This window comes from Mustela lutreola, chromosome 11 (assembly GCF_030435805.1).
Source record: "Mustela lutreola isolate mMusLut2 chromosome 11, mMusLut2.pri, whole genome shotgun sequence".
Lineage (NCBI taxonomy): Eukaryota > Metazoa > Chordata > Mammalia > Carnivora > Mustelidae > Mustela > Mustela lutreola.
The window spans coordinates 23,452,427-23,478,760 of NC_081300.1; the positions used below are offsets into that span (position 1 = coordinate 23,452,427).

A 26,334-nucleotide genomic window follows, 5' to 3' on the forward strand; every position below is an offset into this window, starting at 1 on the left:
TAACTGATAAACTGTTATAGTTGCTCCTTTCAAGGAAATCCTTTTGCTCTGCCTGCATTCATAGTCTTCTCTTTGTTATTGTTTGCTGAAGGCTCACAGCAAGGTTCCTAGATGTGGCCTTTTATTTATCCCACAGAGGTTTCACTGGTTTCATGTCAATATTGAGTACTGACTTCATCCTTCAGGTTCTAAGACATTCTCAGCCATCGAGACACAAATATTGCCTCTGCTTCATTCTCATGTTCATCTTCTGGGACCATATAATAAAGTATATCAATTAAAGGTATATATCTGTTTTTCTGTATTTTTCTTTTTTTTGGTCTCTTGATCATTTCTTCTGACTTTACAGTTTAATTCTCTTTAGTCTAATCTGCCATAAGCCTCATTCACTGAATTCTTAAATTTATTTTATTCTTCAATTCTACAATTTAATGTTACTTGGCTGAATCTTTCAAGCTTGGCTTTTATCTCCATAAACACAACAAGCATATTTGTTTCACAGCACCTGTTTGATAGCCAGAATTCCAGTTTTCCTGTTGTTTCTGATACTTTTGGCTTCTGCTGTCCTGTCTCTGTACGTGTGTGTTTATCTTTAATTTTTTAACTGGAGGTTTATTTCAAAATTTGTGGAAGTAACCTGAAGAAAAGGATAGTGTTTATCTTGTTCCGTAGAAGATTTCTGTTTGCTTCTGCCAGTCACTTGTGGATGCTGGTAAGCCAGAACAAAGGCTTGAGGTTTTCTAGATCATCCACACGACAGTGCAAGCTAGACCCATATTCCACGGTACAGCCTTTAGGGCTACAGCACGAGAGGTTCACAAAGAATCCCACTCTTGGCAGACGCCAGACTCTGACGCTTGTCCTCCCTCCACCAAAAGCACTGTTGTTGGACTGCTCAGCCCCCTCTTGCTGATGAGAAAACACTTCATGGCGAAAAGCCTTCACATACTGGTTTTTGAAGCTCAAGTTCTCCCCCTACTCTTGATCCAGAATTCCCGAGTATTTTATTAGTCAGTATCTTATTAGCCTTGTGACCCTGTTAAGATTTTACTTTTGTTGTTACTTTATCCAGTTATAACTGCTGGACCAGGTAATTCAAACATTATCAGAGCCTTAACTTTTTTTATCAACAGACTTTGGTCACCTGCTTTAAAGTCCATTTTTACCTCTACTACCAAGTCATTTTTACATCTGTATTTATAGTGCTGGTAATGGTTAATAATAAAGTTAGGATTTTGTGGTGTTGTATAAAAATAATCGATTGCCAAATTCCTTGTTAGTCAAATAAGATACAGAAGATGACTTTGTTAAAATGAGCAGAAAAGTATTCTTTTCCATACTCTTATGCCTTTATGCCACAGGAATACTGCTGGATAGAATGGATGGATGGATTCTGAACATTATCAAGTTCTAGAAAGAGATCATGGGTGATGAGAGAGTTTCTATTACAGACACTAGGTCTCAAGAGCCAAGCATGGTACAATTCTAGACATGAAACAGCTACACAGGAGGAAAAGGAGGAAAATTCACACACAAAAGCACTGGGGTATTCACAGGCTAGAAGTCGTCTTTACTTTGACAACAGTTAAAATGCGCTTGTTTGATGCTAACCTATGTACTCTAAAAATCTACCTGTCATGAAATCGTAGCGCCTACTGTCAGCTCCTCAGGAAGAGGCCCACAAGAAGACAAAGGAAATTCAGGTCAAATCCAACAGTCTTTCATTAAAATGAATGAACAATTAAGGATCACCAGAAATTTATAGAAAATGAACAGCAAAAAGGAAGAAATATTTAAAAGAATCTAAGTTCTCAGAAGAAATTCAAAAAGATCCTGCAACCTTAAAAAAAAAAAGTGGCTATTAAAAAAAGTGTAATTTTAGGATAAGATAAAGGTATTGGGAATAAAAAAAAATATTTGAGCCTACTGAACTGATGATATGTGATATCAAACAAATGTTCATTTTATGTGGTATGATACGAGTTTTACATTTAATTAAAAAATTACTGAAAAAATAAAATTAAAAAAAATTTCTATTAACAGTAAAAAAAATTACTTTTTAAGAGATACATACTGTAGTAGTTATGAATGAAATTATATGATCGCTCTGATTTGCTTTAAAATAACGCAGTGAGGAAGGAATGGGTAAGGTTACATGTTAGTAACTGCTGAAATGCGGGAGACAGGAACATGGGCCTTCATTCTTTTCTCTGCTTTTGTGTATGTTTGAAAATTTTTATAATTAAAAAAAAAAAAAAGACATTTTTTGTTGTTGTTTTAGGTTTTATTTAAAGTAGGCTCCACACCCACACATGCGGCTTGAATTCACAGCCCTGAAATCAAGAGTTACATGAACAGAACTCCCCCACATTACAGAATTTAAAAAGGCAGAGTTGAAAATGTAAAATAAAAATTACAAGTCAAGGACAACAGAAGTATTTGACCATGGTCTAATATAAGTTCTGAAAGAGAAAAACAAATAATGGAAGGAAGGAAATAAGAAAGAAAAAAAAAGTTAAAAAAATCATTTGGAAAAAGAATATATAGTGACCTGGCCCCCACACAGATAGGCATAATAAATGGAAATAAGCCCAAACGTGGATGCATCCCAGTAACCCTCAGAAATCTAAAGATAAAGATAAAATTTTAAGTATTTTTAGAGAGAAAAAGCTAGTATGGATAAAGAAATGAGAATCTCAATGACATCAGATTTCTCACAGCAACACTAAAAGTGGAGAAATATTTTCAAAGATCTGAGGGAATGGGCTTTCAATCTACAAACCTCTACCCCACCAAACTATCAAGTGAGAAGACAAAATAAAGACATTTTTAAGATATGTAAAAACTCAGGAGGTTTTCATCCATGCTTAATGAAAACATTTCTTCAAAAGATGTACTCCTGAAAAATGAGATCAAGATAGAGAGGAACAGTAGCAAGACAGAAATAGCACATGCATGAGAGGGAGAACAACACGGGTTACAAGAAGTAGTCTGCTGTGCGGGGCACCTGGGGGCTCAGTCGGTTGAGCATCTGATTTTTGGTTTCAGCTCAGGTCACGATCTCGGGGTTTTAAGATTGAGCCCCCCATTAGGCTCCCTGCTCAGAGGGGAGTCTGCCTGGGATCCTCTCCCTCCGCCCCTCCCCTGATGCACATGCACACTCTCCCTTTCAAATAAATAAATCTTAAAAAAAGAAAAAGAGAAAGTAGTCTGCTGTGGAGCAGGATCCAGAAGAAATGAAGAAATGAAATGATTGATTCATGATACTTGATACTTGAAAGACTTTTACTTTGAGTTTCAAAAATTTTGTAATATAGAATTACATATTGTACTATATTTATCAAATCATACCGCTTAGACATAAATAGTCATGTAATTTCAGAATCAATCCACAAAGCACAGAAAATAACAGAGCACAACCTACATGTCCAAAACCCCTCTCTACAATGTAGAAATTTTTTTTAAAGATTTTATTTATTTATGACAGAGATAGCATGAGGGAACACAAGCATGGTGGAGCTGGAGAGGGAGAATCAGGCTCCCCACTGACCAGGGAGCCCAATGCGGGGCTCGATCCCAGGACCCTGGGATCACGACCTGAGCCAAAGGCAGATGCTTAACCGACTGAGCTGCACAGGAGCCCTACAATGTAGAAACATTAACTAACCAAAATTGAGAGATGGAATAAGAACAGATACAGCTAAATACCAGATTTTTCAACAGTGGCAAACTAATAAAAACTGTCGTAAGTTGCTAACAAAAGTTTTTTAGATGTGTTATATAAAAATAAAGGTAACTACTAGGAAAGCTAAAAATAGTAACACAAATTGAAAGGTAGAGAAGCAAAGTATTAGGAGGTATGTGTACACTATTATATTTAACAGTGGGAAGTTCATACATACAGTCCATGGCTAGAATCAAGGTAAGGGAAGATAAGGGTATTAGTCGTGATGGTAACCATCAGAAAAACTCAAAGCAAACCACTGACAGTGGTTATAGCTGAGAAGTACAATAAGGAGGTACCAAGGGGACACTTGGGCTGCTTACACACTTTGGCTATTGTAGATAATGCTGCTATAAACATTGGGGTGCATGAATCCCTTTGCATTAAAATTTTTGTATTCTTTGGGTAAATACCTAGCAGTGCAATTGCTAGATCATAGGGCAGTTCTAGTTTTAACATTTTGAGGACCCTCCATACTGTTCTCCAGACTGGCTGCACCCGCTTGCATTCTCACCAGCAGTGCAAGATGGTTCCCCTTTCTCTACTTCCTCACTGACACCTGCTGTTTCTTGTGTTGTTGATTTTAGCCATTCTGATGGGTGTGAGGTGATTATCTCATTGTAGTTTTGACTGTTTGTCCCTGATGACCAGTGAGGATGAGGATCTTTCCATGTATCTATTGGCCATCTGTATATCCTCTTTGGAAAAATGACTATGCATGTCTTTTGCTAATATTTTAGTTGGATTATTTGGGTTTTGGGTGTTGAGTTTTATAAGTTCTTTATATATTTTGGATACTAACACTCTATCAGGTATGTAATTTGCAAATATCTTCTCCCATTACATAGGCTGCCTATCAACTGGTGAATGGATAAAGAAAGTGTAGGCCAAGGGCGCCTGGGTGGCTCCATGGTTAAGAGTCTGCCTTCAGCTTGGGTCATGATCCCAGTACCCTGAGATTCAGCCCCACATTGGGCTTCCTGCTCAGTGGAGAGCCTGCTTCTCCCTCTCTAGGTCCCCCGTGCTTGTGTTCCCTCTCTTTCTCTGTCAAATAAATAAATAAAATCTTAAAAAAAAAAAAAAAGAAGATGTGGTATATATATATATAATGTACTATTACTCAGCCCTTAAGAAAAAAAAAAAAAAGGAATGAAACCTTGCCAGTTACAATAACATGGATGGAGCTAGAAAGTATTAACCTAAGCAACATAAGTCAGTCAGAGAAAGACAAAGATTATTTGATTTCACTCATATGTGGAATTTATGAAATAAAGCAAATGAGCAATAGGAAAAAAGAGAGGCAAACAAAGAAACGGACTCTTTCTATAGAGAACAAACTGATGGTTCCCAGAGGAGGGGTGGGGGGGTGGGTTAAACAGACGGTGGGATTAAGGAGCACTTGTCCTGATGAGCACTGGGTGATGGATGGAAGTCCTGAATCACTATATTGTACACCTGAAACTAATACTGCACTGTATAACTAACTGGAATTTATTTTTTGGAATTATTTTACTAACTGGAATTTAAATAAAAACTTAGGAAAAAAAGAGGTACTGAAGGCAGAGACTAAATAATTTTATAACATTCTGTTCTGTTTGCATTTTTATATACCACGTACTACATTATTTCTATAATAAGAACAAGCTTAATGGAAAAGATGAATAAGTACATTTACAGGGAAAATAAAGCAACCTGGATTTGCTGAATTCCTTGAGTTTCCCTGTACATACGTAGCAAAATTCTATAAATACTATCATTCTTTTAATCTTAAATTCTATGTAATTTTGTTAAGTATTTTAATTTAATTACCTATTGCTCTTTAATATAAATCATGGTGGCACTTACCTGGGAAAATATACACATTGTTGCCTTGGCCTGGTGTAAAGACTTGCCCATCATTGAGTTTCACTGGCTCAAAAGGACTGCCACTGGCAAACAAACACCTTCCCTGGTAAGAAATGAAGTAACCTCAATTTGTAACTTAATGTGGACCAACACTGAGGTGAGTCAAAACACAATTAAATCCCGTACTAAAACAGACCAACGTATTACTTGCAAACAGTCATAATTAACAATATAATATCATCTTTCATTAAAATTCTTATCAGAATGAGTTTTTATGCAGAGCACACATTCAAATAAAATTGAAAATTGTCCATCAGTAAACTAAAAAAACTCACACTTCTACTTCCTTTATTTTATTTTTTTAAAAGATTTTTATTTATTTATTTGACAGAGATCACAAGTAGGCAGAGAGGCAGGCAGAGAGAGAGGAGGAAGCAGGATCCCTGAGGAGCAGAGAGCCCGATGCGGGGCTCGATGTGGGCTCAATCCCAGAACCCCGGGATCATGACCTGAGCTGAAAGCAGAGGCTTTAACCCACTGACCCACCCAGGTGCCCCTTCCACTTCCTTTAAAAAGTTTAAAATGTAGATGGGCCAACAAATACCATCCTGAATAATAAAGATTGCTATAAACATCTGTGAATGAAGGGGAACATACCAAAGGTTAAACTGTGGTCACTGACCATACATCTATTAATTTTGGCTCTGTACCAGGTGTTTTGTATGTGTTCTCTCAGTTTAGCCTGCATAAAAAGCCTTATGAGATTATCATTATCTCCACCTCACTGATATAAAAAAAAAATCTCAAAAAACTAGAGCTTAGATTTCCAAGTACTTCGTAAAAAGTCACATGTTACAATTGTAGTAGTTAAACTTGAATCCAGATTTTTTTTTTTTTTGGTAACTCCAAAGCCCATGGTCTTTCTATTATGCTAACAAAGCTCCTGTTGGACAGTTTACAAAACAGATGTATGGTATAACCACAATATTACCCCAGAAAAATACAGCATGTTGCCTTGTTAAAGAAAAAAAACTCTCCAAATTTGTTGTACCAATTTTAGTACTGTGCTCAACAATGGAATATAATGTTACTAGCATATGCATTATTTCCTTTTTTTTTTTTTTAAAGATTTTTTCTTTATTTATCTGACAGAGATCACAAGCAGGCAGAGAGGCAGGCAGAGAGAGAGGAGGAAGCAGGCTCCCTGCAGCAGAGAGCCAGATGCGGGGCTCGATCCCAGGACCCCGGGATCACGACCCGAGCCGAAGGCAGAGGCTCAACCCACTGAGCCACCCAGGTGCCCCCCTTTTTTTTTTTTTAGATTTTATTTATTTAGTTGAGAGAGAGCACATGAGCAGGGGAGGGGCAGAGGGAGAAGCAGACTCCCCTGCTGAGCATGACAATGCAGGGCTCATCCCAGGACCCTGAGATCATGACCTGAGCCAAAGGCAGATGCTTAACTGATTAAGCCACCCAGGTGTCCCCATGTTCAATATTTCTAGGAGAATTAGATACCTGTGAAATTGAAAAGTACCTGAAAGTAAATATTTGAATCTCTTCTTTTCTTTAAAGACTTTATTTGAGAGAGAAATAAAGAGAGAGAAAGTGAGAAAGAGAGAGCATAGCCCTGGGAGGCAGCAGAGGGAGAGGAAGGAGGCGGCTCCCAGCTAAGGAGGAACCTAGGGCTCAATCCCAGGACCCTGGGATCATGACCTGAGCCCTGAGCCCAAGACAGACGCTTAACCAACTGAGCCACCCAGGTGCCCCCATAAATCCTTTAAATATCATTTCCCCACCACAAATCCCATCTGCTCCACTCCTCTTTGGCAAAAAACCACAAAGAGCAAGAAAACAGTAGTTCTCAAACAGGATAATCTATCTTGGAATGCTTGAGGTATGACTAAAGTAAGTATGTTTATTTCTTTTATTTTTTAATTTTTATTTATTTTTTAAAGATTTATGTATTTTAGCAAAAAAAATTTTTTTTTAGAATTTTATTTATTTATTTGACAGACAGAGATCACAAGTAGGCAGAGAGGAGGCAGGTAGAGAGAGGAAGAAGTAGGCTCCCCACGGAGCAGAGAGCCCGATGTGGGGTTTCGATCCCAGGACCCTGGGATCATGACCTAAGCCAAAGGCAGAGGCTTCAACCCACTGAGCCATCCAGGTGCCCCAGATTTATGTATTTTAGAGAGAGAAAGAGAGTGAGCGAGCGCACAGCGGGGAAGGGCAGAGGGAGAGGGAAAGCCAACCCTAAGCGGACTCCATACTAAGTACAGAGCCTGACACCGGGCTCGATCCCACAACCCCAAGATCATGAGCCAAACTGAAATCAAGCTTAACCGACTGAGCCAAAAGTCAGGCATGTTTGAACAGCTACCTGGATTAAGTAAGAGATGGTTTACAGAAAACTGAACTATCTCCACACAGAAGATGGACAAACTGACATGGTACCTGAACACTGGACAGAATAATAAGTGTTTAGACATTATTTTGTCTTCTTTTCTCTAGATCTAAAAATGTGTATTCTATAAAGGCTGATTATTCTCTGAAGTATAGTGAATCCTTGGCATTGGTGGATTTAACACTCAACAGTTTGAACCTTTGGACCACCTGAAGGTCTACGATATATATTAATTTTTACTTTTACAAGACATACTTTCAGTTTCAAAATGAACACAAAGTATAGAAGCTATCTAACTATGCTAGTGTTGGCCCCAGGTGACTACCCTGACGCTACAATGTCAGGCGGCTGGATCATTTTCTACAGAGAGCTATGATCATTCTCTACCTGTTCTAAGCACAGAGACTGTGATGAAATTGTGTTTCTTTGAAGATTAAAGTCAGTTCATGGTTAATGTCATCTAACATTACAATGATAATGCATATAATAATTACTTTTGTAATACCACTAATTTTAATAGCTTTATAAAATGGCCTATATGATATAAGCTCTTTATAGGAAAAATGTTACATTCTCATCATATTAGTAAATTTTTAGATTTAGAAAGATCTTGGGTATTTTCTCTAGAATGGCAAGATTCTACAGCAGTTCTTCAGGATATTTTTTGTCTTTCACGATCAATCAAATATGGCTGGATCTTTAATGATAACCAAGTTGTTCTCATTCTGAAGCTCAAGAATTAAAAAGAAGTATTTTTCTCACTAAGCAGCAGAGGGTGTTAGAGTAACACTAAGACTTCTCTCTACTGAAAACAAAAGGACACTAAAAATTTAAGAGGTGACTACAAATATGTAATTTATGCCATTATTTTATGTAAGACTAAGAAGGAATTTATGTAAAATTAAACTATGACACAATGCTTTTTTATCATTTTTAGGAGGTAATACAATATTGAGAAAAAATTTGCAGCTCAGAACTGATAGACAATATATCAAACTAGTCTCCTTGTTGGATTTTTATTTTTATTCATTCTAGTAATACACAGCTCTCATGACAGTATTTATTCAAAAAATAAAATTCTTAAATGTTTGGGCCATCTTCCAGTGAAATGCTACCACTGCCCAAAACATTGACGTATTTTGTATTTCTAAAATGCCAAAACCTACTGACAAATTGAGTATATTCTTCAGTCATTGTATCAGACTAAGACTTAATCTTGGGGGCAATAACCATTAATTTTAAGTAGTAAAGACTGGTAAATAGGATACCATACTTTGGTAAAAAGATAAGGCAGTATAATAAAAGAGACTGATTTTCATTTATTTATTATTTTGGTATCTGGAGGCTGATTTTGTGGATGATTTCAAAGAAAAAGATTTCAGTAACTAGAAGTTTAGAAGTTTCAGTGATTACTATCACTTGGAAACCAGTAGTCAGAATTCATTTTGACTAAAATGAGCAGCACTATGAAGCAAAAGAAATTTAGAGGGGATGTATGTATCAAAATAAATACTTTGGCAATGAGAAAAAAAGAATGCTGAAGACTTAAGGAGCATGAATATTAAGTCTGGAAAATTCTGAGAAGGTTCTGCTTTGGCAATGATCTAGGCTGTTTCACATCCAGTCTCCCTCTGATAACAATGAGAGAAACTGGATAAAATACATTAAAAATATCCGTTAAGAAAGCAGCAGTGCAGGGTGCCTGGGTGACTTATTGGGTTAAGCTTCTGCCTTCAGCTCAGGTCATGATCCTGGGAGTCCTGGAATAGAGCCCTGCATCGGGCTCTCTGCTCAGCAGGGAGCCTGCTTCCCTTCCTCTCTCTGCCTGCCTCTCTGCCTACTTGTGATAAAATCTTAAAAAAAAAGAAAGAAAGAAAGAAAGAAAGCAGCAGTGCTATCGAAATCATGAGAGCTTGGGTGTGGGAGATGCAGAAGAGGAGGAAAACAAGATACATGTGATTCCAGCACTTGAAGCTTTCCCCCTTCATGAGGATTGCGGATTTCAAAAGAAGCGGTATCTGTGGCTGAGAACCCAAGCAACAAAGCTATCAGGAGCCTCAAGATGACAGAGGAAGAAAAGTTCAGGGCCTGCGGGGGATGATGGCTGCTAATAAATAGCCCAGGACTTGTGATTCATGTGAAAGGGTAAACCGTGGAAAGACAGCAGGCACCCCATGGACCGCATCCTGATTAGATTAAGGTGAGCTGCTCCAGACCAACCCCCACCACAGGAAAAGGGAAGACCCCCTCCTCTAGAGCCTCAAATTACCGCTACAATAGTTTACCCACACCATCTAGCACTCAAGAAGGAACCAAAAAACAAAAATAAAACGAGGCTTACAAAAATACAAGACTGCATAACCAAGAAAAAGAAAGAGGATAGAAATGGATTCACAGAGAGTAAGGTGTTTCCTGCTATCAGACATTAACTTTCATCATGATTCATATATTTCAGAAATTAAATAACAAGATAGACTATTTTAGCAGAGAACTATAAGCTACGTAGAAAGATGAAATAAGTATTTGAAAAATACTGTTAAAAATTGTGAGGTGTGGTGATGATCCCATGATTATATCTTTGAAAGAACTCTTAACTTTTGAGAGGTTTACAATGAAGCGATGCGATGTCTTGAGATCTGTTTAGGGTGGGAAGGATGTAGAAGAAACAAGATTGAGAAGGAGGTGGTATTTCCACAGCTGGTACTGGCATATGGGAGTTGACTAGACTATTCTACCTCTGTATATGTTTGAAATTTTCCGTAATAAAAGACATTTTTAATAGAGTGCAGAAAAAAGCATTCGTCACAGATTGGTTACCTATTCTGAAGTATATGACCTAATAATTTCCTGTTGGGTGTCACTGTAAACAAGCCTTTAAATACTACTTCCTGGGGCGCCTGGGTGGCTCAGTGGGTTAAAGCCTCTGCTTCCCAGGGTCCTGGGATCGAGCTCCACATCAGGCTCTCTGCTCAGCAGGGAACCTGCTTCCTCCCCTTCTCTCTCTGCCTGCCTCTCTGCCTACTTGAGATCTCTTTCTGTCAAATAAATAAAATCTTTAAAAAATAAACAAACAAATAAATAAATAAATACTACTTCCTGGGGTCACTTAAAGACCACTTACAAGAACAATACAGAACATGATTACATTGTGGAGATTAAAAATATATCACTACAGAACAGTGCGGAAAACCTAACTGTCCTAATGGTATATGAGCAGACACCTGTAATTGGGATATAGTCCTGCGGCAGTGTCAAAGAATTCAGAAGTACTAAACCTTAAATGATTTGGATGAAAGTAAAAACTTCCTGACAGCTGTCAGATGACTGAAAACAATGGCTTTCATGAAGACAAATACCAACAGTGAAGCTATGTTGGAAGAGTAAAAAGAATTGTTTTATTAAATGTGACGGCAAGGAAGTAGAATTTATTTATGAATTGATTATTTCTATAATATGCCATTGTAAGTCTGTTTCACTAATTAGAAAAACAGTCAAACTGAAATTCTACAAATGAAAAATACAATAAAATTAAGAGCCTAGCAATAGATTAGCATAGCTAAAAAGAGTGCATGCAACCGGAAGATACACCCAAAGAAAATATTAAAATACAGCATGCAGGGGTGCTGGTATGGCTCAGTGGGTTAAGCATCTACCTCTTGATTTCAGCTCTGGTCATGATCTTAGAGTCATGGGATCAAGCCCTGCATTGGGCTCTGCACTCAGCACGGAGTCTGCTTATCCCTTTCCCTCTGCCCTTTTAAAAGATAAAAATCTTTAAAAAAAAAAAAAAAAAGAAAGAAAGAAAGACTACACAGTATGCCAACAGGATGGAATATGCAGAAAGCTGTATAAGAGATACCTGAGATAGGAGAACAAGTCTGACACTCTCCAACCGGAGACCCACAAGAGCAGACAGAGAATGCAGCCAACCCAGATATTTCCAACATGGGCCACAAAAGAGGGCATCAAGATACAGAGTTCTACAGTCCCAGCTGGAATAAATACAAACTCAACTACGTCCATTATAGCAAAACCCAAGACAAAATAATGTATCAAAAGGAAAACAGACGTCAGGAAATAATAGCATACTATCTCCACTGACTTTTACTTCTATACATAGTAAAAACTATCCTTCAAAATGAAGGCAAAATAAAGAGATTATTAAGAGAAATTCATCAGACCCATACTCAAGGGAAGTCCTTCTGGTAGAAGGAAAACGACCCAAGATAAAAGCACAGACATACACGTCAGACAGAATGGCAAGAGAAGACATTAAAATGTATCGAAATATATCAAAATCAATTATTTTGTGTTTAGAACAAGACTGTCTTTGGGATTTAAAATATAATTAAAATGTACAACAACAGCCCACAAGACAGAAAGGTGTTAAAATGGAGATGTATGGTAATTATGTTCCAGAATTCATACACACAATAGTTTATACAGAACTTGATTCAAGGGTGCATACTGTAATCTCTACAGTTAACTATGAAAAGAATTATGCAAGAATGTATAACTAAGGCCAATGGAAGGAAAATAATGGACATAACCAATTCAGACAATTATGAGTAGTACCTCTGTAAGTGTATATGCTTCTTCAGCCGTGCACTCAGCCATTGCTGTAGGATTGCTTAATGCAAATATTACAGGCCTTTCATTGATTTCAGCCATGGCTTTGATTACACTAGGAGTGAAAAGTCGGCCAGCTCCTGCAACTCCTATAATACATAAGGAGGGGGAAAGCAACTTCCTTACATGTAACATAAAACAATTCTTATCAACAGCATTTCTGCAATAGGTTTAATACAACAAAACACATATTTTGTATTGCTGAGATAATGCCATAGGAACACAGTCTCGAATCTGAAAACAATAAAATGCTGAAAGTTTTTACTAAAATATTGTTTACCCCAAACATAGTAAATTCTAGGAAATTAAAAAAAAAAAGAGTATGACTATCTCCATCACTGTCTAATTAAGATAAAACTTGCTACAACATGAATGAACCTTAAGGATATTATGCTAGGTAAAATAAGCCAGTCACAAAAGGACAAATACAAATACAAATACTATGTGATTCCACTTATATGAGATACCTAGAGTAGTCAAATCCATAAACACAAAAAGTAGAAAGGTGGCAACAGGGGGCTAGGAAAAGTATTTGTTTAAGTGGTATGGAGTTTCAGTTTTGCAAAATGAGTTTTGGAAACCAGCTGCACAACAATGTGAACGCACTTAACAACTACCTAATCATACACTTAAAAAGGGTTATGATATATACAATTCATGAATTACTGAACTCTACATCTGAAACTAATGATGTACTTACTATATGTTGGCTATATGTTGAATTTAAATTTAAAAAATGGTTATGATGGGCGCCTGGGTGGCTCAGTGGGTTAAGCCGCTGCCTTCGGCTCAGGTCATGATCTCAGGGTCCTGGGATCGAGTCCCACATCGGGCTCTCTGCTCGGCGGGGAGCCTGCTTCCTCCTCTCTCTCTCTGCCTGCCTCTCTGCCTACTTGTGATTTCTCTCTGTCAAATAAATAAATAAAATCTTTAAAAAAAAAAATGGTTATGATGCAGGGCACCTGGGTGGCTCAGTGAGTTAAGCCGCTGCCTTTGGCTCAGGTCATGATCTCAGGGTACAGGGATTGAACCTCGCATCGGGCTCTCTGCCTGCCTCTCTGCCTACTTGTGATCTTTCTCTCGGTCAAATAAATAAATAAAATCGTTAAAAAAAATGGTTATGATGGCAAATTTTATGTTATGTGTATTTTACCACAATTAAAAATGAATTTTAAAAAGTTAGAAACTTGCATTTCAAATGTTAAATTGTTAAACTCGGGTTTAATTAAACAAATAATAGGAATTCAGAAGGGATAAAAAATCATCTGACTAAAGCAATCTACTTTCTTGATGCAATTTAATGACCTTTTCTTTAGTCCTTAGAATGTCTCAGACACTGCATTAGGCCACTGGGATATAAACATGAACACAATGCAACTTACAGTGGAGAGAAAAACAAAGTAGGCAGAAAATGAGAAAACCTGTAACAGGTGCCAAGTATGCAGTGTTACAGAAGCATAAAGAGTACTCAGCCTATGATAGGAATCTGGCGATGACCAAGCAAAACCTCAGCTGAGTCCTTTTCCAGTTAATCTAGTAAGATGACTTATATTTAACAATCAAAATAGTTAATTTTCAATTCTACTTTAAAAACTGATATGTAACAAAGAATACTAGTCTGGAGACTAGAGTTCTGGTGTTCTCTGTCAGTCCTGGCTATATGAAATATTCACAAATCTTGGGCAAGTTGTTTAACATCTCAGTGCTTGTTTTTCTTATGTAAAAAAGGAATTTATAATCAGTGTTTCTCTATAGGGAAATGTACGGACATATTTTTAGGAGTCTATGAGTTCTAAAGGAATTAAACTTTTTCAATTTTTGTTTCCTTGACCCTCCAGAGAGAAAACTGGTGGACAGATTCTTAGGTTTTCATATTGAATTTTGAGAGAAATTGGGTGATCTTCAAGATGTCCTCTTGCTCTAAGAAATTGTGTGTTCTAATCAAAGAAGAAGCTAACCACCACAGAAACTTACGTTTGTGACTGTTTTCTATTTAACATTCAATAGGGGTTCTACAAGAAAGTGATAAAACTATTAAAAACGTATGGATTCAAATCTCACACCTATATAGGAAATGAAATAGCTCCTCTTTTAAAGACTTTTACATTTTCTGGGGCACCTGGGTGGCTTAGTTGGTTAAGCATCTGACTCTTGGTTTCAGCTCAGGTCATGATCTCAGGGTCCTGGGATTGAGCCCTGTGTCGGGCTCTGTCCAGGCACAGAGTCTGCTTGTCCTTCTGCTCTTCCCACCCCTCCTCCCCGCCCTACACCCTGCTCTCATCCTCTCTCTGTCTCTAAAATAAATAAATAAAATCATTAAAAAAAAATAAAGACTTTTTGATGGACTTTGGGGAGGGTATAAGCTATGGTGAGTGCTGTGAATTGTATAAGAGTAATGAATTACAGACCTGTACCCATGAAACAAATAATACATTATATGTCAATAAAAAAATAAAAAACAAAATAAAGACTTTTACATTTTCAGGGGTGAACCCAATACCATTGTGGCATACTCTGAAGTCAGCTATGCAATGCTTTACTCTCAAAACATAACAATGCTTTCTGCTTTGTTGCCACTGCAAAGATTTGACCCTGCACAGGACTTCTTGGTTTAGTCTATCATATGACCTTGGTCTTTTTCAGGTTTTGAGCACAGCAGTCACACCAAGTCTAAAAGCAAAGCATGATCAATTGTACAGCTTCCCACACTTAAGATCACAGGCAACATCTGTTAACTGAACTTTACACATAAAGGCTATCACAGAAAAACACATTAGATGCTGAAAGTTAGATAAAATAGGTCATTTCATTTTTAGTACTCCTGCATGGTACTGATGACCAGCAACATATTGTAAAGTGATATGACGACATGTCAACAATTCTACTTACCAATTATAGCTGAAGGCCTGAGAATATTTACTGCATCTTCAAAAGTATCAGGTATATTCCCTGGGGCTGAGTGAGCAAATGGTTCCTGATGACTGTCTATTTTAGCTTTCCGCCCCTGAATTTTTGAGAAAAAATACAGTATTTTTTAGTAAATGCTTACTGAGGATTAAGGAAAAGACATCATTATGAGTCATATATTCTTTCTACAATAGAAATGCCTTTTCATTCTCATTTACTTTCCTCTTCAGCCACTATCTTCCACTGTCCACAAAACCCAGATATAAAACATAAATCCCACCTTAACCAGAGACTTTCTAGTCCCTGTCAAAAACTCATTTACTTAGTGAAGTGCTTCTAAATCCAATAAGGCACAAAGGCTTAAAATCCCTTATCTAGGCTAGATGTAAAATATTTTCATACTTTAGAAATGTATTGTGGTAATATATCAAATATTAAAATCCCCCAACATGGCACCCTAAACTGAAGAAAATTTAGTATACTAAGTACAAAAGGTCAAGACTACAAATACCTCTCTGGTTTTGCTATCAGATAAGTCCAAGTCAATCAGATTTGTTATCAATTTCAAAAAAACTTTGAGATTTCAGAGCTCTTAGGATTTTAGAATTGCAGAGAGACATCATGGACTTGTACTAGCAAGAGTTCTGAAACAAGAGGAACAGGGAATTCTGGTCCAAGATAGCTGAATGGAGAAACATGCTTTCCTCCCTAAATCCCAAGCCAAAAACTATAAAAATTAAATCCTTAGTGGTGTTATAAGGCCAGAAGACATACCACTGACAAACTAGAACAATGGAGAATTTTTCAACAATTTAAAGCAGTCAAAAATATATCAAATGCAAAATCCAAGCAGGCTGAGAAATCCGTATCCTTATTTTGGCAAAAGAAGAGAACCCACTGCAGAGGTGAATTTTTCTATCAGAACTCCAGAATACCCCCAGATAAGAACTAGCAGGGTCTGGGAAAAGCAGCAGGCCATAATCAGTTAGATGGGAAGTTAATTAAAGAACTGACATATAGCCTCAACAGATTCAGGTTCTCAGAACAGTGGCTTCTTATACTTGCCCCCTGAAGGACCACAGCTCTCCAATATGTAGGTTCAACAGGAAACTCTCAGAGTCTCAAAAAGGAGGGCAGAGTTTGGGTCAGCAGGGGAGTCCAGGCGCCTAAAACCCATAAGTCATGCTATTCACACACCCTAAAAGAAAAATATTCCCCGAACTAGCAGATATTCAGGGATTCACATTTATGCTAACCAACAGCATATTCATTCTAGACTTGACTTGCCACAAATATAAAAAAGAAACACAAAACATATGTGAAAACCAACACCACAAAAAGAAGCACCAAACTGTGTATGTATGTATGTGTATAAATATGTATTCTGCCAATGGCCTTCTAAAAGTACAAAGTTTCTAATCCTTGTATCTTAGATACAAGCAAATACAGTGGTGACAGCTCACTTGGAAGGCAGCACAGCTTCATGGTCAAGAGCACAGGCTTCATAGTCGGCTTGGATGTGTCTCTTACATCCACTACTTATGCTAATGACCTTGGAAAAGTCACCTGCCCTTTTAAATCCTAAATTTCCTTATTTGTAAAACTTCACAGAAGATTAAACAAGATAATACCTGCAGAATCTTATCATAAGGTCTGGTACATTTTAAACTACTATTTTAAATTATGTATAATTTAAGCACTCAAGATTTTTCATTCAAACACTTTTTCATTTTATTTTTTGTGTCAACAGTTGTGAGTACTGGTTAAGAAGAAAAGATTTCAGAACTGAAACAAAGTATGTTCAAATAAGCTGTGTCTGAAGAGGTATATTTCAAGTTATTGCTGTATGTCATTATATAGAGCAAAAATACAACAGCACTGTGTACTGTAGGTTCAACTGCGAAATAGTTTACCTAATGTGTTACACAGTGTAAGATATAATGCATTCCTTAAGCTACTAAAAATGGTAATCAGTGCTAGGAAAGCAGGCAGGTGCAAAGGATACTAAATTAATCTGGGTTGGAAGCTCTTCCTTATCCATGAACTGGCCTCAGGAAAGGATGCATGGATTGCTCTCAGACTGTTACAATGGACTATGATCTCTAAATGGCTAAGGAACTTCTGCTCAAATGTCAGATGTCCTGCTAACAATTTAATTAGGAACTTCTGAGTTCCAATAAAAAACCTAGTTTTAGAAAGGCCAAGTACAATCTTATTTGTATGGTTACTTGATTTCTTAAGAATCAGAGAACAAAGCAAGAAATAATATGTCTGGTGCCAACATGGAGATTATGACTTGAATATGAAGCAAGAGTCTTTATAAAAGACAGAAAGGAGACTGGAGGATTTCTGTTGAGAAGACACTGGAAGGTCTCCAGTGGTACAATCTGGACAGTCCAGTGCGATACAGTATTTTAGGAATTGATAATATTTTAAAGAAGTCAAACTAAAAGTATCATTTTAACAACATTCTTTTGCTTCTCCAAGATTTAAATACCTTACCTTAAATAACAAACCAAACTTGTCAAACATCCAAATTTTCTTTTGTGCCTCTTCTTCTGAGAGGCCATTTTCAACCATAGCCATAACTATGAGATTTGCAATTCCAAGAGCAGCCTGTCCAACAAAACATAAATTTAAAAAATAAAGACCAGGGTATAATACAATGCTTGAATTACTTTATATATGAGGATTATGCATTATGAGGAATATTTGGTTTATTCTCTAACAAATTACATAAAAACTCTTTTTTTTTTTTAAGATTTTACTTATTTATTTGACAGAGAAAGACACAGCAAGAGAGGGAACACAAGCAGAGGGAGTGGGAGAGGGAGAAGCAGGCCTCCTGCCAAGCAGGGAGCCCAATGCAGGGCCGGATCCCAGGACCCTGGGATCATGATCTGAGCCAAAGGCAAACCCGTAATGACTGAGCCACCTGGGCACCCCGCAAAAGTTGATTCTTTGTGATATTCTCTCTAAACATAGTATTTCTAAACATATGTTAAATTACCTACTTTACAACAGAGATCTCCTATTCATACAAGATCACAACAAAATTCGAAGCTCATTATGTCCCATTTTTCCAATTTTAAAGGAGAGTTTTAGTTTTAAATGCTCAAAGCGCACAAAAACATACCTCTCCTGCTCCAAGGAATAGGACTCTGTGATCTGACAGTGGTTTACCTATAACTTTCTGTGCGGCGAGAAGACCCGCTAGGGCTACTGCAGCCGTCCCTGTAAGATGAATAAGGATGTTTTGTGAAGGATTTATTTATTTTGGGGAGAGAGAGTGCTGGCGAACAGGGTAGGGGGCAAGGGCCGAGGGAAAGAATCTCCAGAAGACTTCCCACTGATTGCAGAGCCCACGTGGGGCTCCATCTCACAGCCCAGAGACCATGATCTGGAGTCAAGATCAAGAGTCAGACGCTCAATTGACTATGCCTCCCAGGCGCCCCCCCAAATAAAGATTTTCTAAGATAACAAAAGGGAAGATTAAACAGGTTTAAAGAAGGTAGGGCTCAAAACCCGAGGTTTTCTTTTTGCTTTACCTTGAATATCATCATTGAAGGTACAATACTTTTCTCGATATTTTCTCAAGAACCTGAATGCATTATGATTTCCAAAGTCTTCAAACTGAATAAGTGTGTTCTGTCCGTATCTAAAACAGCAAAATCCATAACGGTGGTATTGAAAATATCATTATTAAAAAGCTTTCCTGTCTAATATTCCTTATGATTCCATTTTGAAATAATGTCTCAAGTCAGTCCATTTAAGGCCACCGGGATATTTTTAGAGCCTCTGAAAACTGGAGTTGAAATGCAGAAATCTATTACTCATTCAGAAAAATATGAGGGGGAATCTATGTGATATTAATCAGTATAAACTATTTCCAAGTGCCTACAAGGTTGCCCAGCACATAAAAGCATGAAGTAACTTCCTAAAAAGAGATTTTTATCTGAGTCTCATAAAGTATATATCTGATATGTGTATTCTCACCATATTAGCAGTTAAACAGCAACACAGGAAAGTATATATTAAATAAGAGGTTAAAAAGTAATTTTGTAAGAGTTCACTGGCATTCAAAAAAAGACCCCAATCACCCTGGTGAGCTGAGGTAAGGGAAGGCTTGAAAAGGAGGTAAGACCTTATTTGGGCCCTCAAAGAACAAAAAGTAAAGAGACAAGAAGAAAAACAAGGTATATTTTGGTGACCCTGAATTTTCAACAGTCAGGCTATATATTTCAGGGTTTATGTGAGAAGATAAGAAGTTGGTTATGGTAGGTTGGGGCCAGATAAGGGAGACTCTTGAATGCAAAAGTAGGGAATGGGGCCTTTATTCTGATCAGATGCTGCAGAAGTGGAGAGAGAAGAGGATCTATGGTCAGTGAATCTGAAACATGAAAGCTGCCCAAGAGTCCCAGGAACGGTGGACGTGAGCCCGGCCGCCAAGGGCGGGGAGAGCTGAGCAGTGAGGCTCTGGTAGGAGCGGGGAGTACAGACTTCCCGCAGCAGGTCAGACAACTCAGGAGAGCAAGGCAGAATGCGAAGGGTCTCGCCAGTATCAGCACACCTAAGCAGGCAGGACAAAATCCAAGCTCTCAGAAATGTATCTCTTTCCATGCATCTTTTCCAAGAAAAAACTGTGGTTCCTTTCTTTTATTAATTAAAGATGTTTTCATTTATTCCAACTTAACAAAAAAATACCTGTCAGTAATGGCTTTCATAAACTCATCAATCAGGTCATCATAACGTTGCGATCGATCTCTTTTCTGATACAAGCCCATGTAAAATGGATCTTTTAAGAGTGCCTATAACATAGAACAAACGCAAAAATAAAATCATTTTGTTACACAACCAGCTTAACCATATTCTATAAAACAAAAACTGCAAAACAAAAAATATTTACTACGGTAACTTTTAAAACCTTACTACATTTTTTCAAGAAACTCTTAATAGATTTAATTTACTGTTATTTGTATAAATATTAAAAGCACAGTTTAAGAAAAGATTAACTTTAATCATGAAATTTTCCCATCTTATATTATCTTCAAGAGAAGAATGTTGTAAAGCTTTTGTTTTTTAAATATGGGAGGAAGATCAAAGGCAGAAAATGGTTTTACTCACTGGATTATCAGTTCCTACATCAATACACACAGGCAGGCATCTATCAGGCCGTATTCCTGCACACGCTGTATACAAACAAAGTTTTCCTACTGGAATTCCCATTCCATAGACACCCAGATCTCCAAGACCCAGAATTCTCTCTCCATCAGTCACCACAACAGCCTTAATTACAAAAAATATATATAAATTAAAAGTTGTCAAAAGTGGGGTACTAAAAAGCATTTGAAAAAAGATTCTCTTTGTGTATTTTCACTCTCACTTTTAAAAATAAAATTATTTCTTGACTAACTTCCAAAGTAAACCAACCAAGCGTATTTAAAATTCTAGGATTTCTAGAATCTAGGTGTGAAACAAAGATGAACTAGATCTGATTTCCCTTTGTCTTTGGTTTAGAACCAGAATGTTTCTGACTGGAGGCTCAGTGATGTATCTTCCCAAAAACTAAACTGGGGAGAGGCAGGCAGACTTCTGATCGAGAGTCACCAGAAGAGAAAAACAAGGTTAGAATGGAACCATATGCTATTCCCACATAATGACCTAGGCCAAACAAGAAACACCTTAACAACAGTGGGGGGAAGAAGACCTAAAATAAAAAATATACCTATCTACAAGGTCTAAAGATCATATTAACAGTTTAATTATCTGGCCAAAATTTTTCTAGATTATTAGAGCTCATGATTATTCATCAAAGATTATTTTGGTGAGGAAGACATGTTATAAAGGCAAGTAAGATTACTGCCTATAACAAGAACTAAAGCCTGCCAAAAGACCTTAAGTAAATCACTGGATTTTATTTTATGAAAGACAGCCACATGGACCAAGATTTATATTTATTAAATTTGAAACTCTACAGTGTTTTATATTTGCTTAAGGATCTAAATCCATCTGAGATTTAGAAGAATAAAGTGTCATCAATCCTCTCACCACCCACAAAAATGAAAGTTTTTATGGCATTTTAATGTGTTTTCTCTACCTAGAATAATATTAAAAAGGAATAAAGAGAAGGCAAGAAATACCATGGTATCAACAGTGACAGGTTCACCTTGTGAACTAACTCCCATTTCGTTCCCAGAGTCCAGCTCTGTACTGGGGACCCATTTTGCAATTATTACTGTCATGATCTCCTCAGAGCACTAAATCTGCATATATGCAAGTGCAAAATAAATCAGAGCAACAATGAAAACTATTCTTGGAAATTCAGAGGCAACTTACAAAGAAGGAAAAAAAGATTATGAAGAGGAAGGTTGTGCTATTAGTAGTACCTTAACATGATTTTCTGGCCAGTTATCCACAATTGATCTAACATGACCTCTGTCTGAGATTGAAATAAATAATCCCCTGCAACAGAACAAAAACACCTTTGCATTTCACAACAGTTTTTTCTTTTCTCCTAAGTTTTGTTCATAACTGGAATATTTAGGTATTTTAATAAAACATCAAGAGACAGTTATCATTTCCAAGCAGATTTAGCTAAATCACACTGGATTATTTTCAAACATTTTCAACTACTCCAAACTGTAACTGCATTGCGCACACAGTAGCTGCAACAAAGATCATTAGTAAATGACATGACTGTTTTACCCAAGAAGAAACTCGATACACCTGCGGTAAAAAGCAGTATAAAAATAAACCACCAATGCAGGACAGCATGATAAAGCTATATAAACTACTATTAAAATTCACCAAAACTGAAAATGTGAAATTTGAAGGAGCAGGAAAGGAAAGAAGAAAAGTACAGTAACTTCGCACAAAAGAGGATGTCTCTGATGCATTAGGAAAAAGTGAAAAGTTATTTTAAACACACTGCATATTGTTATCCAACTGAGATAAATCTAGATTTTTAAAAAGGAAAAGAGGAAGAAAGAAGGGGACGGGGTAGGGGAGAAACACAGGTTGTAGACACGTGTGTAGAAACACAGGGTTAGGTAGGGATGAAGGCCAACAGGTCCCCAGTGCCTTCAAACTGGCTCTTACACTTGACTTTCTCACTAGCGTCTTAGCTTTGGCACTGCTCTCCTAACTCAAATCAGTTTGAACAGTTCCTCAGCTGTAGCTGCATAATAGAATCATCTATTATGGGCTTAAAAAAAAAAAAAATGCCAGGGGTCCCAACCCCAGAGATTCTGATTAAACTGACCTGGAGTTGAGATCAAGATTTACTGACCATCTCCTATGCAAAAAACACAGTATCTGTGTCGCCCCAAAGCCCTGCTCTTTTTGCTTCATGTCGGTTCTGAGAGCAGGGTACACATCAGAATGACACAGGAACTTTCCTGAAACACCTACTTGGGGGCCCAGCTCCAGACTGACTGAATCAGAACTTCTACAGGTGGGGCCCAAGCATAAATATATTTTTAGGTTTTTCCTTGTTCTTTAATATGGATTGAGAACCACTATTCTGAATGAAAAAGAAACTATAAGAGAACTAAACAGTCGGGTTAACTTAAGGAATGTTTAACACACATTAACTGATGGTAGCACACAGGACAGAGACTGCTCTCAAAGTGTCTTCCAGGGAACACCTGCCATACTGTCACCAACCGCGTTCATTAAAATCCAGACCTCCACATCTTTCTCTTCTTCATTAGAATCTTAGGAATGGGAAGGACAGGAAGGTTGGCTCCGATCAGCATTTTAAGTCCCATGGGTGTTTTGTACACACATTAACATCGGAAAGCCACGAGGCTGGATGAAGGGAGACTGGAGACCGATGCTATCATGCATTGCCTGAATGTCTCCACCATTTGCATCAATATCTAAGCAGGACATGGGAAAGGGGTGAGGACTGTTGAAAATGCTAATAGGTTAGAGGAACACGACAAGAAAACACAAACTAATCGTAAAATTTACAAAGAACAGTTCCCATCAGTTCTTCATCTGACCTTCTCTGCTGCTCTTTAACAGGCACTAGCATCCCTATTTTACAAGAAAACAGATTCAGAGGCAGAAAGTAACTTATGGAAAGACTTAAGTAGATGCCCATTCTCCTACTCTTTGTTTAAAATACTGAGGCACTAGAACTATTTGATATTAAAATTTGGAGAAGCTCATAAAAAAGAACAAACAATAGAAATTAAAGCCAAAAAAAAAATGAGAATCTTTAAATTTGGGCAGATTGTCAAACTGTTATTAATGATAATTCTGGAGAACCTGCCACCAAAATCAAGAGTAACCCCCCCTTTTTTGTACAGAAATGCATGGTTCTTCTACTAATCATAATAACTTGCAGAAGGTTAGGAATGAACATTGCCATTTCTACTACAACAAGATATGAACACGCTGGGTTTTTATTAACCCCTTCTTGTCCAAATTAAGCTTTGATGAGGAGGGAACGGTGATTGACATAAGACGGCAATATATAAAAGAGAAATGTAAGAGCTGTTAGGGAGTGCCATTCTTCCCATATGATAATCATTTACAAATTTATGTCTTTAAAAATAAGCCTTACTTAGGTCTCCTAAAGATGTGTCCATATTGGGAGCAGGCAAGACCCACTGTTGGTGTGTATACAATTGGCATCAGACTTTCAATATCATCTTGCAGAATTCTATAAAACAACTTCTCATTTCTTTCTTGTATTCCCATTATATAGATGTATCTGAAATTAAGCACAGTAAATAATGTCTACATCAGTAAGCATTTACACTCAAAGTTTTGGCTTTTAGAATAAGAAGTTATATGTAAACATCTAAAACAGGACTCCCCTCCCTACCAGAAAACAAAACTCTAAATTATCATTATTTGACACCAAGGACAAAAATTAACAAAAATAAAAATGTACTTAAACAGTCGATGATGATAACGAAGAAGAGGGGAAGAAGGAGAAGAGCAGAAACAGCAGCTAACATTCACCGAGCCCTCACTGTGAGGCAGGCTCTATACCAGGCACCAGAAATGCAAAGACCACCATGACACCACCCTACTCTTAAGAAAATAACCTTTGGGCACCTGGGTGGCTCAGTGGGTTAAGCGACTGCCTTCGGCTCAGGTCATGATCCCGGGGTCCTGGGATCGAGCCCCACATCGGGCCGTCCCTGCTGCAGGGAGCCTGCTTTTCCTCTCCCTCTGCCTGCTTGTGCACGCTCTCTCTCTCTCTTCCTGTCAAATAAGTAAATAAAATCTTAAAAAAAAAAAAAAAAGAAAAGAACCTTCAAGGTTATTGACATGGAAATATGGAAGAAAAATAAAGTGGCATTCATTCAAATATTTACTAAATACTATGTGCCAGGCACTATTTTGGGCTCCCAGGTTGTAAGAAGTGACCCCTGTCCTTGTGCAGTCAGAATCCAGTAGGTTTGAGGCATTAGAGGGTCTATACAGAGTGCAGAGGTACCACAAAGGCAATGGTCAATTAGCACACATATATAAATAACGCCTTTTCAAGAATAAAGTTTAGAAAACTGGGAAATGTTCACTCGAAAAAACCAGTGACTGGGCACCTGGCTGGCTCAGTCAGAAAAGTGTGTGACTCTTGATCTGGGGGGTTTAAGTATGATGTTGGGTAGAGAGATAACTAAAATAAATAAATAAATAAAATAAATCAACTTAAAAAAATAAAAAGTCGTAAGGGGCACCTGGGTGGCTCAGTCTGCTAAGTGCCTGCCTTCAGCTCAGGTCACGATCCCAGGGTCCTGGGATCTAGTTCCACATCGGGCTCCCTGCTGAGTGGGAAGCCTGCTTCTCCCACTGCCTGCCACTCCCCTGCTTCTGCTCATGCAGTCTCTCTCTGACAAACAAATAAAGTCTTTTAAAAAATAAATAAAAATCCGTAGATGATTCTCCTATTAGAAAACAAAGAAAAAGAAAAAAAGCCACCAATCATCTTGAATTAAATATGTGTAAAACAGACTTACTACTTTTTACTCAAACTTGTCTGTCCTCCTGTTATCATCTGACCGAATTTGAATCTGAGATCCCATTCCTGATTTCTTGCTCACCCACTCTGTCTTACCCTAGTCTAATAAATCAACAAGACCTACAGTGTCCATCAGCTAAATAGCTTTCAAATATATCTATACCCCCCTTCTGCCCTCACCCTGTCCAAGCCAGCATCATTTCTCACCTGGGCTACCTCAAGAACTTTCTTTTTTTTTCCTTTAGAGGTGGGGGCAGAGGGAGGAGAGAGGATCTTAAGCAGGCTCCACACCAGCACGGAGTCCAACTCAGGGCTCAATTTCACAACCCTGAGATCATGATCTGAGGTGAAATCAAGAGTCGGACACTAATGACTGAGCCATGTAGGTGCCCCACCTCAAGAACTTTCTAACTAGTTTTTATATACACAATTCTGCACCCCCCTGCTCAAATTTATTCTTCTCTTAAAAAATAAACGCTAACCGGGGCACCTGGGTGGCTCAGTGGGTTAAGCCGCTGCCTTCGGCTCAGGTCATGATCTCAGGGTCCTGGGATCGAGTCCCTCATTGGGCTCTCTGCTCAGCAGGGAGCCTGCTTCCCTCTCTCTCTCTCTCTGCCTGCCTCTCCGACTACTTGTGATTTCTCTCTGTCAAATAAATAAATAAAATCTTTAAAAAAAAAAAATAAACGCTAACCATTTCTATTCTCCTTGAATGTCTTCCAAACACCCATTAAATAGGCTTCTGCTTCTAAAATAGTTACCAAGATCTCTGCCTACTTCCTAGCTTCATCCTCCTACTGAACTTAACATCAGTTTCTCAAACGCCCCACATCTCTTACCTTGGTG

The 26,334-nt window shown here is 37.8% G+C and overlaps 1 protein-coding gene across 1 annotated transcript in view; it reads right to left on the bottom strand.

Moving 5' to 3' along the window:
- ME2 (malic enzyme 2) overlaps positions 1 to 26,334 on the bottom strand; it is a 56,687-nt gene that overhangs the window by 9,244 nt on the left and 21,109 nt on the right. The window contains exons 4-13 of the mRNA XM_059139324.1: positions 24,082 to 24,231; positions 21,896 to 21,971; positions 20,634 to 20,795; positions 20,214 to 20,317; positions 19,058 to 19,167; positions 18,646 to 18,743; positions 18,012 to 18,125; positions 15,492 to 15,606; positions 12,549 to 12,691; positions 5,570 to 5,672 (exon numbers count right to left, since the gene is read on the bottom strand). Of these exons, the coding sequence (XP_058995307.1) occupies positions 5,570 to 5,672; positions 12,549 to 12,691; positions 15,492 to 15,606; positions 18,012 to 18,125; positions 18,646 to 18,743; positions 19,058 to 19,167; positions 20,214 to 20,317; positions 20,634 to 20,795; positions 21,896 to 21,971; positions 24,082 to 24,231 (1,175 nt within the window). The remainder of the gene's footprint in view (positions 1 to 5,569; positions 5,673 to 12,548; positions 12,692 to 15,491; positions 15,607 to 18,011; positions 18,126 to 18,645; positions 18,744 to 19,057; positions 19,168 to 20,213; positions 20,318 to 20,633; positions 20,796 to 21,895; positions 21,972 to 24,081; positions 24,232 to 26,334) is intronic.